The sequence below is a fragment of the Cricetulus griseus genome, assembly GCF_003668045.3.
Source record: "Cricetulus griseus strain 17A/GY chromosome 1 unlocalized genomic scaffold, alternate assembly CriGri-PICRH-1.0 chr1_0, whole genome shotgun sequence".
Taxonomy (NCBI): domain Eukaryota; kingdom Metazoa; phylum Chordata; class Mammalia; order Rodentia; family Cricetidae; genus Cricetulus; species Cricetulus griseus.
This window is the reverse complement of record NW_023276806.1, coordinates 140678101-140692149: the sequence shown is the minus strand read 5'-3', so window position 1 is coordinate 140692149 and position 14049 is coordinate 140678101. Positions and strand designations below refer to the sequence as shown.

General features: G+C 40.5%; 1 protein-coding gene across 1 annotated transcript in view; it reads right to left on the bottom strand.

Annotated features, from left to right (window-relative positions):
• Positions 1–7088: 7088 nt before the first annotated feature.
• Positions 7089–14049, bottom strand: part of Lgr5 (leucine rich repeat containing G protein-coupled receptor 5) — an 89666-nt gene continuing 82705 nt past the window's right edge. Inside the window, exons 16-18 of the mRNA XM_035451361.1 lie at positions 13631–13776; positions 10930–11013; positions 7089–9648 (exon numbers count right to left, since the gene is read on the bottom strand). Of these exons, the coding sequence (XP_035307252.1) occupies positions 8561–9648; positions 10930–11013; positions 13631–13776 (1318 nt within the window). The 3' untranslated portion in view covers positions 7089–8560. The remainder of the gene's footprint in view (positions 9649–10929; positions 11014–13630; positions 13777–14049) is intronic.

Genomic DNA, 14049 nt, shown 5'->3' with positions numbered 1-14049 from the left:
CCATTTCTGTTCTTTTCCCTGTTACTCAGAAAAATCCCTTGGCCACTGCTGTGGGAGCTGCACATATATTTTTAGGTTCTATGAAGACAACAAAAACCCAAGTATGAATAGTATGTGTTTGGAGTACCTCTACAATATCACTGTTATCACCATCAATATAAAGACTCGTGAAATTAGTGTACTAGCTCTAAAAACAATGAACGAATTTCAAGCTTAGGTGGTTATGGGCTATTCAATAAAAACACTTGTGGTTTTACCCTGTTCTATGTGTTGAGGTTAAAATTCTCATACCCATATAAACACTGTAATCACCATTTTACAAATAAATACAAACTGAGTAACAAAAATATTAATCCAAATCACAAAGGTAGCAAATGAGTCTAAGAAGGTGACTTAATAAACTTGGTGCATTGAGAATTGGTCCTGAGACCCTTGAAGGAATTATTGAGAAAGACTTTCTTGTTAGCAAGCTAGTTGACTAGAACCCTGGTAGCTGCCTCAACACAGCACTATTGTTGGAGCCTTCTAGGAGAAGCAGCAGAATTGAGAGGCAACAATTCATGGTGACACTTGAATTTCCAACCTGAAACACATCCCTAGATTTTAATATTTTTTTTCACATTGCATCCCTTTTTACTGAGTTTCTGAGATTCCATGTTTCTTTTTGTCTTCTAAAAACTGGGTTAACTCCATTTAGCTAAACAGTTGTGGCATGTCCTGAATGTAAGGATGACAGACAAAAGTACATATTTAGATATGTGAGAGGCTAAGGCTGAAAAGGCTTTTTGATACTGCTAAAGGTCTTGGATGCCAAACTTACCTGACCTTAAGGGATGTGATCAGGTTGATTTGCTTAAAACTGCTGAGGACCCCGGGGATGGGGTGAGGTGGCACAGGCCTTTAATTCCAGAGCTTGGGAGGTAGAGGCAGGAAGATCTCGGCGTTTGAGGCCAGCCTGGTCTACAGAAGGAGTTCCAGGACAGCCAGAGTTGTTACACAGAGAAACCCTGTCTCCAAAAACCAAACCAAACCAATAAAATCTACAGAGGAAGATCAAAAGACCAAGTAGAAAGTGACTTAGTGTCCTAGGCAGACAGATCTCTTGAATTCAAGGATAACTGGTCTACATGGAGAGTTATAGGCCAGCCAGGGTTACATAGTGAGAACCAGTCTCAATTTTTTTTCCTCTTTTTTTTTTTAGCTTGTCAAAAGGAAGTTCTAATAAAGGCTTGAAAGCAAAATGATGATGAATGAGGTAACATGCAAAGAGATGAAAATAGGATTCTGTTGGAGACTTTCCAGTGTAAGGAATGCAATGTGCTAATGGTTAGAACATTGCTCATGTGGTTTGTACCTACAACATCAGGATGATAAAAATATAGACTTGAACATGATTCAGCAGGTAGAAAGGCTCTTGCCTTCAAGTCTAGAGACCTAGATTCAATCCTTGGGATCCACATGGAAGGAAAGGATTGACCCTTCAAAGTTGTTCTGTTTCCCATACATACACAAAGGCATTCTCATGCCTGCACTTAAAAAATGATGTCTGAACTTCACCAGATACAACTCATACAATCCTTTAGGCTTATTCTCCCATTAGCCACTGCTATCTGTTCTCAGCCTTTATGGGTTCAAGTGACTTGAGAATACTTTTAGAAAATGCATCAAGTTGGGCTTAGTGCAACAACACTTGTAGTCCCAGCAGGAGGTGGAGGCAGGAGGTTTGCTATGAGTTAAAGGCCAACCTGAACTATGTAGTGAATTCCCCTACTTCCAAAATCCAAAAACAAAAATGCAAATAACAGACCTTATATTATTATAATTTCCATGATACAAAAACAACTATTGCCCTATAGATACTGAGAGACAATTATACAAGACGTGGCGTGGCCCTGATAATTTTCAGGAACACAAACTCCTAATATTTACATTACCAGTACTTTTTAGTCTAAAACTGTCCCTAAGGAAAAAATCACAACTTCCAAAGTTTTAAACAGCTAAGTGATCTTGAAATTTAAGTAAGCCATTATGTGTTCATTCTTGGGAAAGTTCAGTTACCTACTGCAGTGTAATCAATTACCTCCCAAATTAGAAGCTTAAAGAAACAAACTTCCCAGATACTGGGTCAGAAATCTTGGAGTGTCTTAACTGGGTGGTGAGGTTGAGTATCTCATGAATTTGGCCAGGGATTTCAGTGTGTTCTTTATAACTCTTGATTTACTTCCCAACTTGCTTGTGTATGTGTTTGCAGGCTCCAGTTTTTCTATCTGTAGGCTAAAACAGGGTAGCAGATCTCTCAGAGGGAGTGGACTGAAAGCAGCAAAGCTAGAAGCTTCATTTTTTAAAACCTGAAGTTGAGACTGCCTTGCTACCTAGCCCTGAGAATGTCATACCATCACACGTTTGATCCATTATTGGCCTAGTGCAATATGAAAGGAAATCACACAGATGTAAGCAAACCAGCAAGTGGAGATGAGTGAACTCGTCTTGGGCCCTGGCTATGACAGTGGAGGGAGAGTCTCACCTGTGTGGAGAGGAGGGAACACACAAAATGTGCAGGTCACACATCCCTCTTCATATTAGCAGCAGAGCCATTAGTCAAAGCAGGAGTGGATTTTCATCTTAATTGGGTGTGGATGATGGAGTGTGGAAACACCTATTTGGTCAAGGCTGCCTTTGCATCCAAACAAAAACTATGCAGAACTCTCCCAGCTTTTCTGTAATTCATGACTGTTGTAATTTAAAAATGCAGCATGAGAGAGAAAGACACCATTTGACAGGTCTTGTGTGGAGGGTTTTTTTATTAAGGGAAAGAGAATGGGAAAAGAAGGGAGGGGAGGGAGGAGACTGGCCTCTGGGGACAGGAGCAGCAAAAAAGAAAATGGTGGGTGGGGGCAGACAGGCAGAGGGGATGGGAAAACAGACAGAAAGAGAGAGATGGGAGGTGGGCAGGGCCCTTTTAAAAGGAACATAGTGAATATGCACAGGTAGTGCTCTTAGTGGCAGCAGCTGAGGGTGTATCCTGTCAGAACAAGGGCAGGCCAGTACAGATGCCTGAATACTAACACTGGCTGTATCTGAAAATGGGAAAGGTTGTTTACTTGGGTGATCATTCTTCTAAACAGGCTATATCTGCTGGGCATTCTGAACTTTTTTCAAAGCTTGACATAAAAAAAAGAGAATACAGAGCCAAAGAACTAATAATAAATGACAAGTATAGTCAAATATTGGGAAAGCTTCTGTGACTACTGATATAAGTCCTGCAAATAGTGAAACAAGCTTCTATTCTTTGGTACCATTTCTCTTTGAAATGAGGCTGCACCTTTTGGCCTTAATTGATAGCACCTACTTCTTAATCATCTTGGTATATTTTTATCCTGTCCACACTAAACCAGGCATATCAACTATGCATTCCACATCGTGACCCTTTTATGACAGTTCTGTGGAGTTGTTCATCTCCATTTTATGTTGGCAGGGATAGATACTTCCAGTTATATGAAGAAACCTTAAAATGTTTTTATACTATCAAGGAATCCAAGGGAAACTGACTATTCCAGAGATTTAAAAGGGCAAAAATCAGCTACATAATCTTTTCCTAATTACTGGAACAAAGCAACATATGAAGAAATCTTCTTTTTCCTTTGAGAATTAAAAGTATTTCCTTAGAAACAGTGACAATTGTTCTAGTTTAGATCAAAGGCCTCTCTCAGTCCCAGAGGGCCAATTCTACTCTCATTGGAACAAAAGCTTTGAGTAAAAAGTACAAGTTTTTGGTTTTTATTTCTTCTTTTTTTTTCAGGCCATTTCCTTATTGTTGCTTCAAATGAACCTTTCTATGATTGACAAGTTTTGAATAAAATATCATGCAAGTTAGTTTGCTAATTGTGAAATAGAAATGTAAAATTTCTTCTGTTCATTGTATAAAAATCAGACATAAACAGCAACCCCTCCACCCAGGCCTAAACTTCTGTAACTACATATTTTACTTATTTTAGATTCTTTTTAAACACAGATAATCCTTTTGGGGATGCTATATCAAACAAACTGGGTGGCTTATAGGCAATATTTCTTACAGTCCAGGACGCCTGAACTGTAGGCAATGATACAGTTAAGAAAACGGCAGAGCCGGGCGTTGGTGGCGCACACCTTTAATCCCAGCACTCGGGAGGCAGAGGCAGGCAGATCTCTGTGAGTTCAAGGCCAGCCTGGTCTACAAGAGCTAGTTCCAGGACAGCCTCCAAAGCAACAGAGAAACCCTGTCTCGAAAAACAAAACAAAACAAAACAGAAAAGAAAAGACGGTAGATTTAGTGTCTGCTATGAGCCCACTCTTTATAGACAGCACTTGCTAGCTGTGCCCTCATACTGTGGAGAACTAACAAGCCACACAGGTTCTCTTTTTATCAGGGCACTAATTCCAGTCATGAGGGCAGAGCCTCCTAAAACTGCTAACACCTAGTACTATTGACTTGATAGCATATGGTTTTTGTTTTTGTTTTTTTGTTTTTTCAGCAGCACATGCATGCAGAAATAGCAGTTGGACAGTGAACTCTGCTGGTTGATGTAGTGTGATGTGGATATTCCATCAGTGACATTTTTGTAGATCTCATGACCTATTTTACACCCTGAAGAAAGGTAAACAAAATTGCCCAAGCACACAACTGCTGAGGACTGGAGTTGGGATTTGAACCTAGGCTCCCTGGCTTCATAATCAGAGTGGTCACTATGCTGTATTGCTCTTCAAAGTAACCATGCTGTGAATGCTCACTGAATAGTCTCATTATGTATTTAGAATTTATGAGTGCTACATAAATTCTCTGAAGTCAAGTATAACGTGGACAGAATTAGCATGTTTTAGAAATCCCATAGTCAATGCATCAGCCATCATTCCCTACCAGTTTTCTTTTTGTAACTTGCAATTTTTCCTGTTTCCCCCATTACTCCTTTTTTTTCTTTACTCTAAGTGACCACCTTTCTTTTCCTGTTCTCTGTCATCCCAAGAATGATAGCCCAGTTCCTCTTTGGACCCTAGGTCCTGCACATGTCAGACTGCACTGGCTCTCAAATATTAGCCTATAACAGTATCACCCCCATAGCACAGTAAAACACAGATTGCTGAATGCTACTTCTTCAGATTGTAAGACTGAGTGAGGCCTAACAGCCAACTCTCAGGGACTGTTCTTTGAAAAGTGTTGCTGTAGCTGTTAGCAGAAATGTATCTAGGACTCAACACCACGTGCAAGTTAAACCCCCCCTTTCTTGCCGCCTCCAAAAGAAACACGATAATGAGATCTATCTCATAGGCTGTCCTAATTAAATGACATGTTATACATAAAGAAGCCAACACAGAAGATCAAGCTCACATAATAATCATTATGATGGGCTGCCAATCCTAGACAAGCACACCTGATTAATAATTAAATAATTAATTTATTTAATTAAATAGCTACTCTCAATAGAAAGCTATTATTCATTCTTCACACTTCTCATTAGATGGAGCTGTGTTTGTGTTATGATCCTGCCTTCTCAGTGGTCTCCTAGGTGACCACTTCTCTCTTGACCATTTAAATGTATTTTTTAGGTTTCTGTGTGTATATTTAAGTGTGTGTGGGGTCTAGAGGACAATCTTATGTATCATCCTCAGAAACACTATTTCCAGACATCAAACAGGACAAAAACAATAACCAAATATTGAGGACTGGGACAAGCAGGTTCCCCCCCCCCCCCAAACAGGGTTTCTCTGGGTAGCTTCGGATCCTGTCCTGAAATTTGCTCTTGTAGACCAGGCTGGCCTCAAACCACAGAGATCCTCCTGTGTCTGCCTCCTGGTTGGCTGTTAGTTTTTAAAATTTGTTTTCACGACTGTTCACCCTGGAAATCTTCGTTGTATATTTTCCCTGCTGATGTTTTCATCTGTGGAGACGGGTCCAGTCTTTCCTACACTGCACTATATATAGTGGAGAACATTCATCAGACACTCAAGGGCAGTGTTCTGTGTGAGGTGTAACTAGTGTTTTGCTATGAAAGTCATAACGTGTGGGTAGATACAAATGTTTTCCCTTTAAAAAAATTACATTATTGGCTGTGCTTCCTTGAGCATGATATGCTGGTAGAACTTGTTGCTAACTTAGATTGCCCAAAAATAACTGGATTGAGAAGAAAGATTGAGGTCCATTCTGTGTCTGTTACCTAGGCCAAAAGGAATGGGATATAAGAGGAATAAGCCCCTATTGTACTCAAAGATTGAGTAGGGAGTAGGGACTGCTCACAGGATCCCATTAACTAGGCATACCTGTTATCTAGGTTTGGGATGCAGCATATGGGCAGAATCCCATTACCTAGGCATACCTGTTAACTAGGTTTGGGATGTAGCATATGGTTAAGTCTGATGGACAAGTGGTTAACAGTGTCAGGAATCCTGGGAATGTGCTGTTAAACATTGGCTACTTTTAGCAATAATGTTTACTTTAGCAATAATGTTTTAGCAATTGTATACAATGTCCATTGTATACAATCCAGAGAGGCATAGATCCCCATGGAAGCTGCCAGTTTGACACAGAAAATTAACTACAATTTCTGATGTTTTGGGCAAAGGTAACTGAAAAGTGCATTTCATTGTGTACTGGGTGTGCATGTTGTTGACATGATCATGAAGTATGTTTACATTCAATTTACATTCATAAATTAATAGAACACTCATGTCCATCCTCAACAATTTAAGATTGGTTTGTTTTTCACACTTTTTTTCTAATTGGATATACAAATGTTCTTTTCTTCTATCACTAAGAAATTTGGAACTAGTGTAGGCTATAAAATCCAAATTATCACTGAAGACAATATATTACCCATGACTTACCAGCTACAGGGAAGATAATTCAGAAGCTAAAATGTCTTCTGATTTACTCTCAAGAAAGATGTATTTAATATGAGTCCAATATATCTAAAGAATCAGAGCACAGGTCTATAGAAAGCACACACTAAAACATTAGATCATATATGTGTCTGTACTATCAATCAATAGACTGGAAGATATTGTTTGTTTTGCAAGTCACACATTTTATTAAAAATTTATTTTGTGCCCAGTAGAAAAGCAAATTTTGAGGCTATTTACAAGCACTATGTATTTACATATATTATATACATTTGATGCATTTAAAGAAAATGGGCAGAGAAACAATATATTTGGAAGAATATGTCACTGTACATGGTTTATTATCATGTTTTTTAAATGTCACTGCATCTTTGCTGTAGTAATAAATACAATTCTATATGTACACATCTTATAAAACATCTCATAAATGTATTTTTAAAAAATTCCACATTAAAACATCTGATCAAAATAAAACATGCTTATATAAAAATAAATCTACCTAACAGCCTTTTGGTTTGGGTGCAATGAAGCTAATGTATGATCACAGAAGTTAAGAATAAACATTTTCACTTTTCAAATTTAATAATTTGGATTAAAACATCTAACACCCGTGTTAATATGGAATAATCAGAGAAGTAATGTTCATTATTATCAGGTGGTTGATCCAAAAAGGACACAGCTAAAACCAAGCTACATAGAAAGAATAATACTTTGCCCAGTTTCTGTTGAGTCCAAAGTGCTATGAGGCATTGTTGCTAGAGCTACTAGAGATGGGTGGGTGTGTGAGGTTACTCAGTGGATGTATGGACTTATGTCCTGTCTGACTTTGAGAATCTTACAATGAACAACCATTTGAGGCAATGATAAAACGTTATCTCCAAAGCATGCTACCACTCAGAAACAAACACAAACCCTGCAATCGCTTACTATCTTTCCTATGTAGGTCCACTGCTGGTAGTGAACTTTCTGAGCTTTGGACACCAGGAATTTAAGAACGAATCAGATAAGTCAAATTTTACCTATACATAATTGCATTAGGAACAATTTAAATTAATAATTAATTTTCCTTTAAAAAACATGTAGCCAGTTTTATTTTATCAAGGGAGAAGCACCAAGTGCTTGCTTATTAAACCCAGTATCTTAAATGTATTTATGAATGAGTTAAAAAAAGTCTCATATTATTCATCCAAGAAACTCGGGTGTTGGAAGGTTCCTTTCTGACAAGAGGACAAAAAATATCTCCATATGGCCATTAAAATGAAACCCTGTGGGCCCATTTAACAAAAGTCCTTATATTGCCTCATACTATTAACTTTCTTCTAAGGAATTTGTCGATTTAAATATACCCATTGTGTCCGTTGATGAATCCCCCACTACCAGTGATTATGCTGGTGAGTTTGAAGAGGATGCAGTGGAAATGAGAGAGTTTATTTTTGGAAGAGCATTTCATCTGCTTTTCAGTTCTGGGCTCATCGAAGTAACGTAATGGACAGCTGAACAAATTATACAAGCAGTGTTTAGACTTACACGTCGCTCTCAAGTATCAGTAAGGCATTCACTTTTCCGTACTAACCTATAGATGTTTACGTATGTTATAAGCCAGGTTTCAGCTCAGCTCTTCTTAGCTACTGCTCTGATTTCAATCGTCTTGCAGGTTCCCAATTTTTGCAAACAGTCCCTCCCATATTGCCTAGAGACATGGGACAAACACTTCTGAAGAAAGGTGACAGCTTTCTGTCATTGGATAAGCTGACGATGACCCAGAGTTGGAAGGCAAGTCGTAGGCTATGCTGGCATGCGTAAAGGCTACCAAGGCTTGGGTTGAGTCACAGGATCGTTTTTCAACATCATCAGAGTTGATGGACAGCAGACTTGGGTGTTTCGATCTTGTCCAGAAACAGGTCTGCTTCCCTAGGCTGCCCATATCCTCCTTAAAATGGGGGTTAAAAACGATGTAGAGAAGGGGATTGAGGCATGCAGGAAGTGGGACGATCACCAGAAGGATAAACTTAATTACCTCAGGACTGATAAATGTGAGGTTTAGCAAAGAGGAGAATGATAAGAAAGCCACGGGACAGTAAAGGATACAGTTGGTAAAGAGCAACAAGGCAATGTGTTTCACCATAGAACAGTCCCAAAGATTCTCGAGATCGCCTTTCTCCAAATTGCAGTAGAGCTTGGTGTACGCAATGGTCATTATGAGGAAACAGAGGGAGTTGAGCAAGACGAGAGCCACCATGTAGCCTGTGGTGCTGGGCTCCCCAAAGGGCAAGGGCAGGCAGAGTGGCGAGGCATTGAACTCACTGCCTCCCAGCAAGGGGACAGTGGCAATGGTGAGGGCCAACAGGACACACAGCAAGATGATCACTTTCAGGCTAGACAGGGGAGTTTTCGTTTCAAACTTTGAAGAACATTTGACAGAAAAGCCACGTTCCAGGGCTGCCAGAGTGAGCAGGAAAACAGATGATTCTGAAGCAAAAATGGACAGGAAACCAACGACCTGGCAACCAACTCCATCTTCCCACCACGCACCGTGTTGCGCAAAACTACCGAATGTGAACGTATCCACAACGGCCAGCATAGCGCTGGAGACCCCCATGAGCATGTTCACCACTGCTATCACCCCAATTAGCAGTTTTATGGAAGAGATGTAGAGAGTGGTTCTGAACACTGTTGATGTCACCAAGGCATTACAGGAAAGCGCCAGCACTGCGATGGCCCACACTCCGATTCTGATCAGCCAGCTACCAAATAGGTGGTCACAGGGCTTGAAGGGACCTGAGGGTGGAAGGAAGAGAGAGAGTGAGAGACTGTATCAGATTGGGTCGAGAGATGTAGCAAACTGGCCAAGAAAAGGAGGTCAGTAACAGCCACTGTAACCACCGTGTCCACATAGCTTGCTCCTGTTTCTCAAATTAGCGTGAGGACCACCTGGGAGTTTCCATAGCACTGACTCATTGATGCCCCAGGTTCTTGTGTTCCCAGAGGATACATAGAAGAATAAAAATTGGAAACTTCAGTCCCAAGACATAGCAGTGTGGCCAATGTGAAAAGCCAGGTCCCCTGGATTTCTCAGCAAGACCTTCAGAATGATTTTTATGGCTCCACATTCCAAGAAAGAGACTCCCAGGAAAAGTTCTTTGGACATAGTGCAGGCAGCCGGAGTGTGCATTTCACGGAAATCTTAGGGGACAAGGAACATTTATTTATTGAAAATAAAATATTAATCACTGCCTTTCAATCACTAAATTATCCACTTTTTTTTTAAGGAACAGGAAAATTAAATGAATTCATTTTTTTTCAAGACAGGGTTTCTCTGTAGCTTTGGAGCCTGTCCTGGAACCTGCTCTGTAGACCAGGCTGGCTTTGAACTCACAGTGATCCCCCTGTCTCTGCCTCCTGAGTGCTGGGATTGAAGGTGTGTGCCACCACTGCCGGCCTGAATTCAATATTTTAAAAACTCATCTGTATATTATTCATTTTCACATTTTTTTAAAGCCATGGTCTCCCTACATAGCCCTGGCTGCTCTGGAACTGTGTAGACCAGACTGGCCTTGAGCTCAATGAAACCCACCTGCCTCTGCCTCTGAAGGGTAAGGAAGGGACCAAAGGTGTGGACCACCATACCTGGCAGGCCAGAGCCTTGAGCATGTTAAACAAATACTTTATCATTGGGCTAAATTCCCAGACCCTAAATAGTTATTTGTAGAAAAAAAAACTAAATTACTAAAAATATTTATTGATTATACAAAGCAAGGCTATGGAGTACCATCCCATGCTAAATAGCAATATTGCCTTCTAAATCATATATGCCTTTGAGTATATGCCAACTTTTTAGTATGTATTAGCCTGAATCAACAGTTCTCCACAAAAGTTCTACCTGTGAATGGAAAATGACTCTAGTGAACAAAGCTTGCTTGTATTTTATAAGTTCGGGTTGTCAGGGACAGTGATGACCCATGAGGTGGCAGAGAGTTTGCTTCTGAAGTGTAGCCACAGTGGTCTAAAGCCTCAGAGTCCAAGTGGTTTTGATATTGACAGTTTTGATGGCTCTCTCACCTGGAGACGGTGAACACTGCACTGAATGAAGGGATTTCAGGTCTTCCTCAAAGTCAAGAAGGAAATCTTCAAGGTCCCGTTCATCTGCAGGAATGAGAAATCCTGGAGTGGTTAGTTCTCCCATGAGGAGAGAACTGGGATGCCCGCAAGACATAAATTGTCACAAAGAGAAATGAAGGCAAGATTTTGCTGTAGGTTCCTTAGAAAGTCTCTTGTGGATGTTCTATTCACTCTACTCTGCCAGTGTTGCAGCATAACTGCTGTGGAGGAGAAATGGCCCTGTACTCAGGGTGAAATACCCTCTGATTCCATTGTTCCCTGGAGTTAGTGATGGTCCAAAATTTCACAGACCTAAATCCAGGGTAGCAACCACATTTTTTCCAGTTTTCTAAGGACTTGGGATGTAGCTCAGTGGTAGAATATTTGCTTAGCATGATCAAGGCCCTAGGTTTGGTCTCCAGAACCAACTTTCTTTAAGATGGGAGAGAGGAGCTGGGCAGTGGTGGTGCATGCCGTTAATCCCAGCACTCGGGAGGCAGAGGTAGGTGGATCTCTGAGTTCCAGGCCAGCCTGGTCTACAAAGCGAGTTCCAGGCAGCCAGGACTGTTGCAGAAAGAAACCCTGTCTCAGGAAGGAGGGGGTAGAGAAAGAAAAAGAAAACAAAAAAGACAGGTCAGAGGAGAGAACAATTTTCTAACACTACAATAGCTACAGTACAAATGTTGGATGGAAAATCAGTTTTGGTGCTCCTTGGGGAATTCTGCATAACAAGAGACAAAGTAATAACAAGGAGCTGTGGTGATATCTTTCTTGCACAAATAAAGCCTATCTGGGCATCAGAGAATGGAGCTTGCCACTAGCTAACCATAAAGGTCTGTAGAGACAGACAGGAAGTGAGATTGCTAGGCAGAAACAGGATATAAGCAAGGAGAAACAGGAAATTGCTCTCTTGTCTGCTGAAGACACTAAGGAGGTAAGGTGTGCTGTGGCTTGCTCCTCTCTGATCTCTCAGCATTTCCCTCTATATCTGACTCTGGCTTTTTATTATCTAGACCAATTAAGAACTCTTCTTACAAGATGCTTGGTTTAGGAAATTATCTTCTAAAAAAGGAGTTTGCGATTTAATACACTTTTCCTAAATATGTACATTTTCTTGGTTTTGTGTGAGACTTGGGCACCAGTATTTGTGTGTGTGTGTGTGAGTGTGTGTGTGTGTGTGTGTGTGTGTGTGTGTGTGTGTGTGTATACATGCATGCACGAGGATGTGATCACTCAAAGGGACACAAATGGACAGTGTGTTTGTGCATGCACATGCATGTGATCATTTAATGGGACACATGTGGATGGTGTCTGTGTGTACAAGTATGTGTCTGTGTGTGCATGCACAAACTTGTGATCACTCAAAGGGACACCTGTTCAATGCTCAATACCTTCCCTTCTTTATCTTGTGAGACAGGCTCTCTCTCTCACTGAACCTGGAGCTCACCCATTCAGCTGGACTGACTGATTATCCACACCACTAAGGTTACAGATGCTAGCTGCCACATCTCACTTTTTAAAACCGTGGACATTGGAGGATCTGAGCTCAGATCCTTGTGCCTGGGCACCAAACACTTCACTCACTCAGCTAGCTCCCCAGCTCTGGCATCACTGTTTTTTTCAAACCCTTTTGTGTTATTACAATACATGGCTCACAGTTGAGAATCATAGATCTTGAAAATGAATTCCGTGAAGGATATTAGCGCTATTATGCAGTCCCAGAGGCTGATGGAGTGTCTGGAACATACTGGGCTCTATGTTTTTACATTTTAATTTTTAATGAATAAACGTAGAAGAGACTAGAGCTGATGGGGCAGGAAGAGTCAGAAATACAGGAAGAAGAAGAGCAAGAATACTACCTAAAACGAACAAACAAACAAACAAACAAGGCGATTAGCTCCTTCAGCTGATAGGCAAGTGGAAGAGTTAAGGAAACTCACAGACAAGCTGAATTACACTTTGGAATCAACAAATCACCAAGACTCTAAGAATGAGCAGCTATTCTGTTAGGCCTTGTGCAAACTCGCAAGGTTGGCAGGGAATGGAGGGGGGTGCTGCCCAAGGCGCCTCTTCATCCCCACAGGTGTGGTGGAGATACATTGCTTTCTGTTTAAGTAACGTCTTACTGCAAGGAAAGCCAAGGCTTTACAGACATGATCTCATTTCACCTTCCTGACAGATACCCCTGTGGGGGACTAGAAGAACACCATTTGGAATTAGTTGGTCCAGAAGCTGAATTCTTAGGCCCTTCTGCTTGAATATAGAGGAATTAAAAATGTCTGTCTATCCACCGCCCCGCCCCCCAGCCCCCACTTTTTCCAGGCCAGGAAAATAGGCATGGATTTTTTTCCTCCTACAGAAACAAGTGCAGAAGGATATTTGAAAAAAAAGATAGGATCATCTAAAAAGGTATGAAAATATTGATAATAGTAATCATCTTTGGGGACTGTGATGCAGAGGAGGAGCTAATAAATACAAATGCCAGGAATTCACCCACAGGATAGATGGCAACTCCTTCTGTCCTTTACAGTCTTTACAAAGTTATACTGACTCTCCATTTGCTGGGCAATTACACGAGGACTCCTGAATTTTCCTGGTCTGTTTCATAATATTTTTGAGACCTTTCTGGCTACAATTTCCTCACCTCGGCAGCAGTTCTTACCTTGAACTTGCAGTAGCCCAGTGTCTTTCTTATGAAGATCATCCACACTGCTGTTATCACCTTTATTCCATGGAGTAGAAATTTTATAGATATTCTCACACACTCCAAAGGCACAACACTGGTAGGCATAAGGCATTTCAATAATCCTTTAAAGAAAGGAAGCAAAACAAAAAAAAATACACTTAAAAAAGGTAAATCGTGAAATATAATGTTTATCTTTTCACCCAATGATTCTACTTTTGGAGTCCAGTCTAAAATAAAGAATCCAAAATATATGCTATTTGAATAAAAATGTCCATTCTAGCGATGATGCTTGTGACCAGTTACTAAAACTTACCATCATGAAATGTTTATAGTTGATTGATGTGATTTAAATGATGGAAAATTCCTGTAATAAAATGAGTGAATCGTAGGAAATG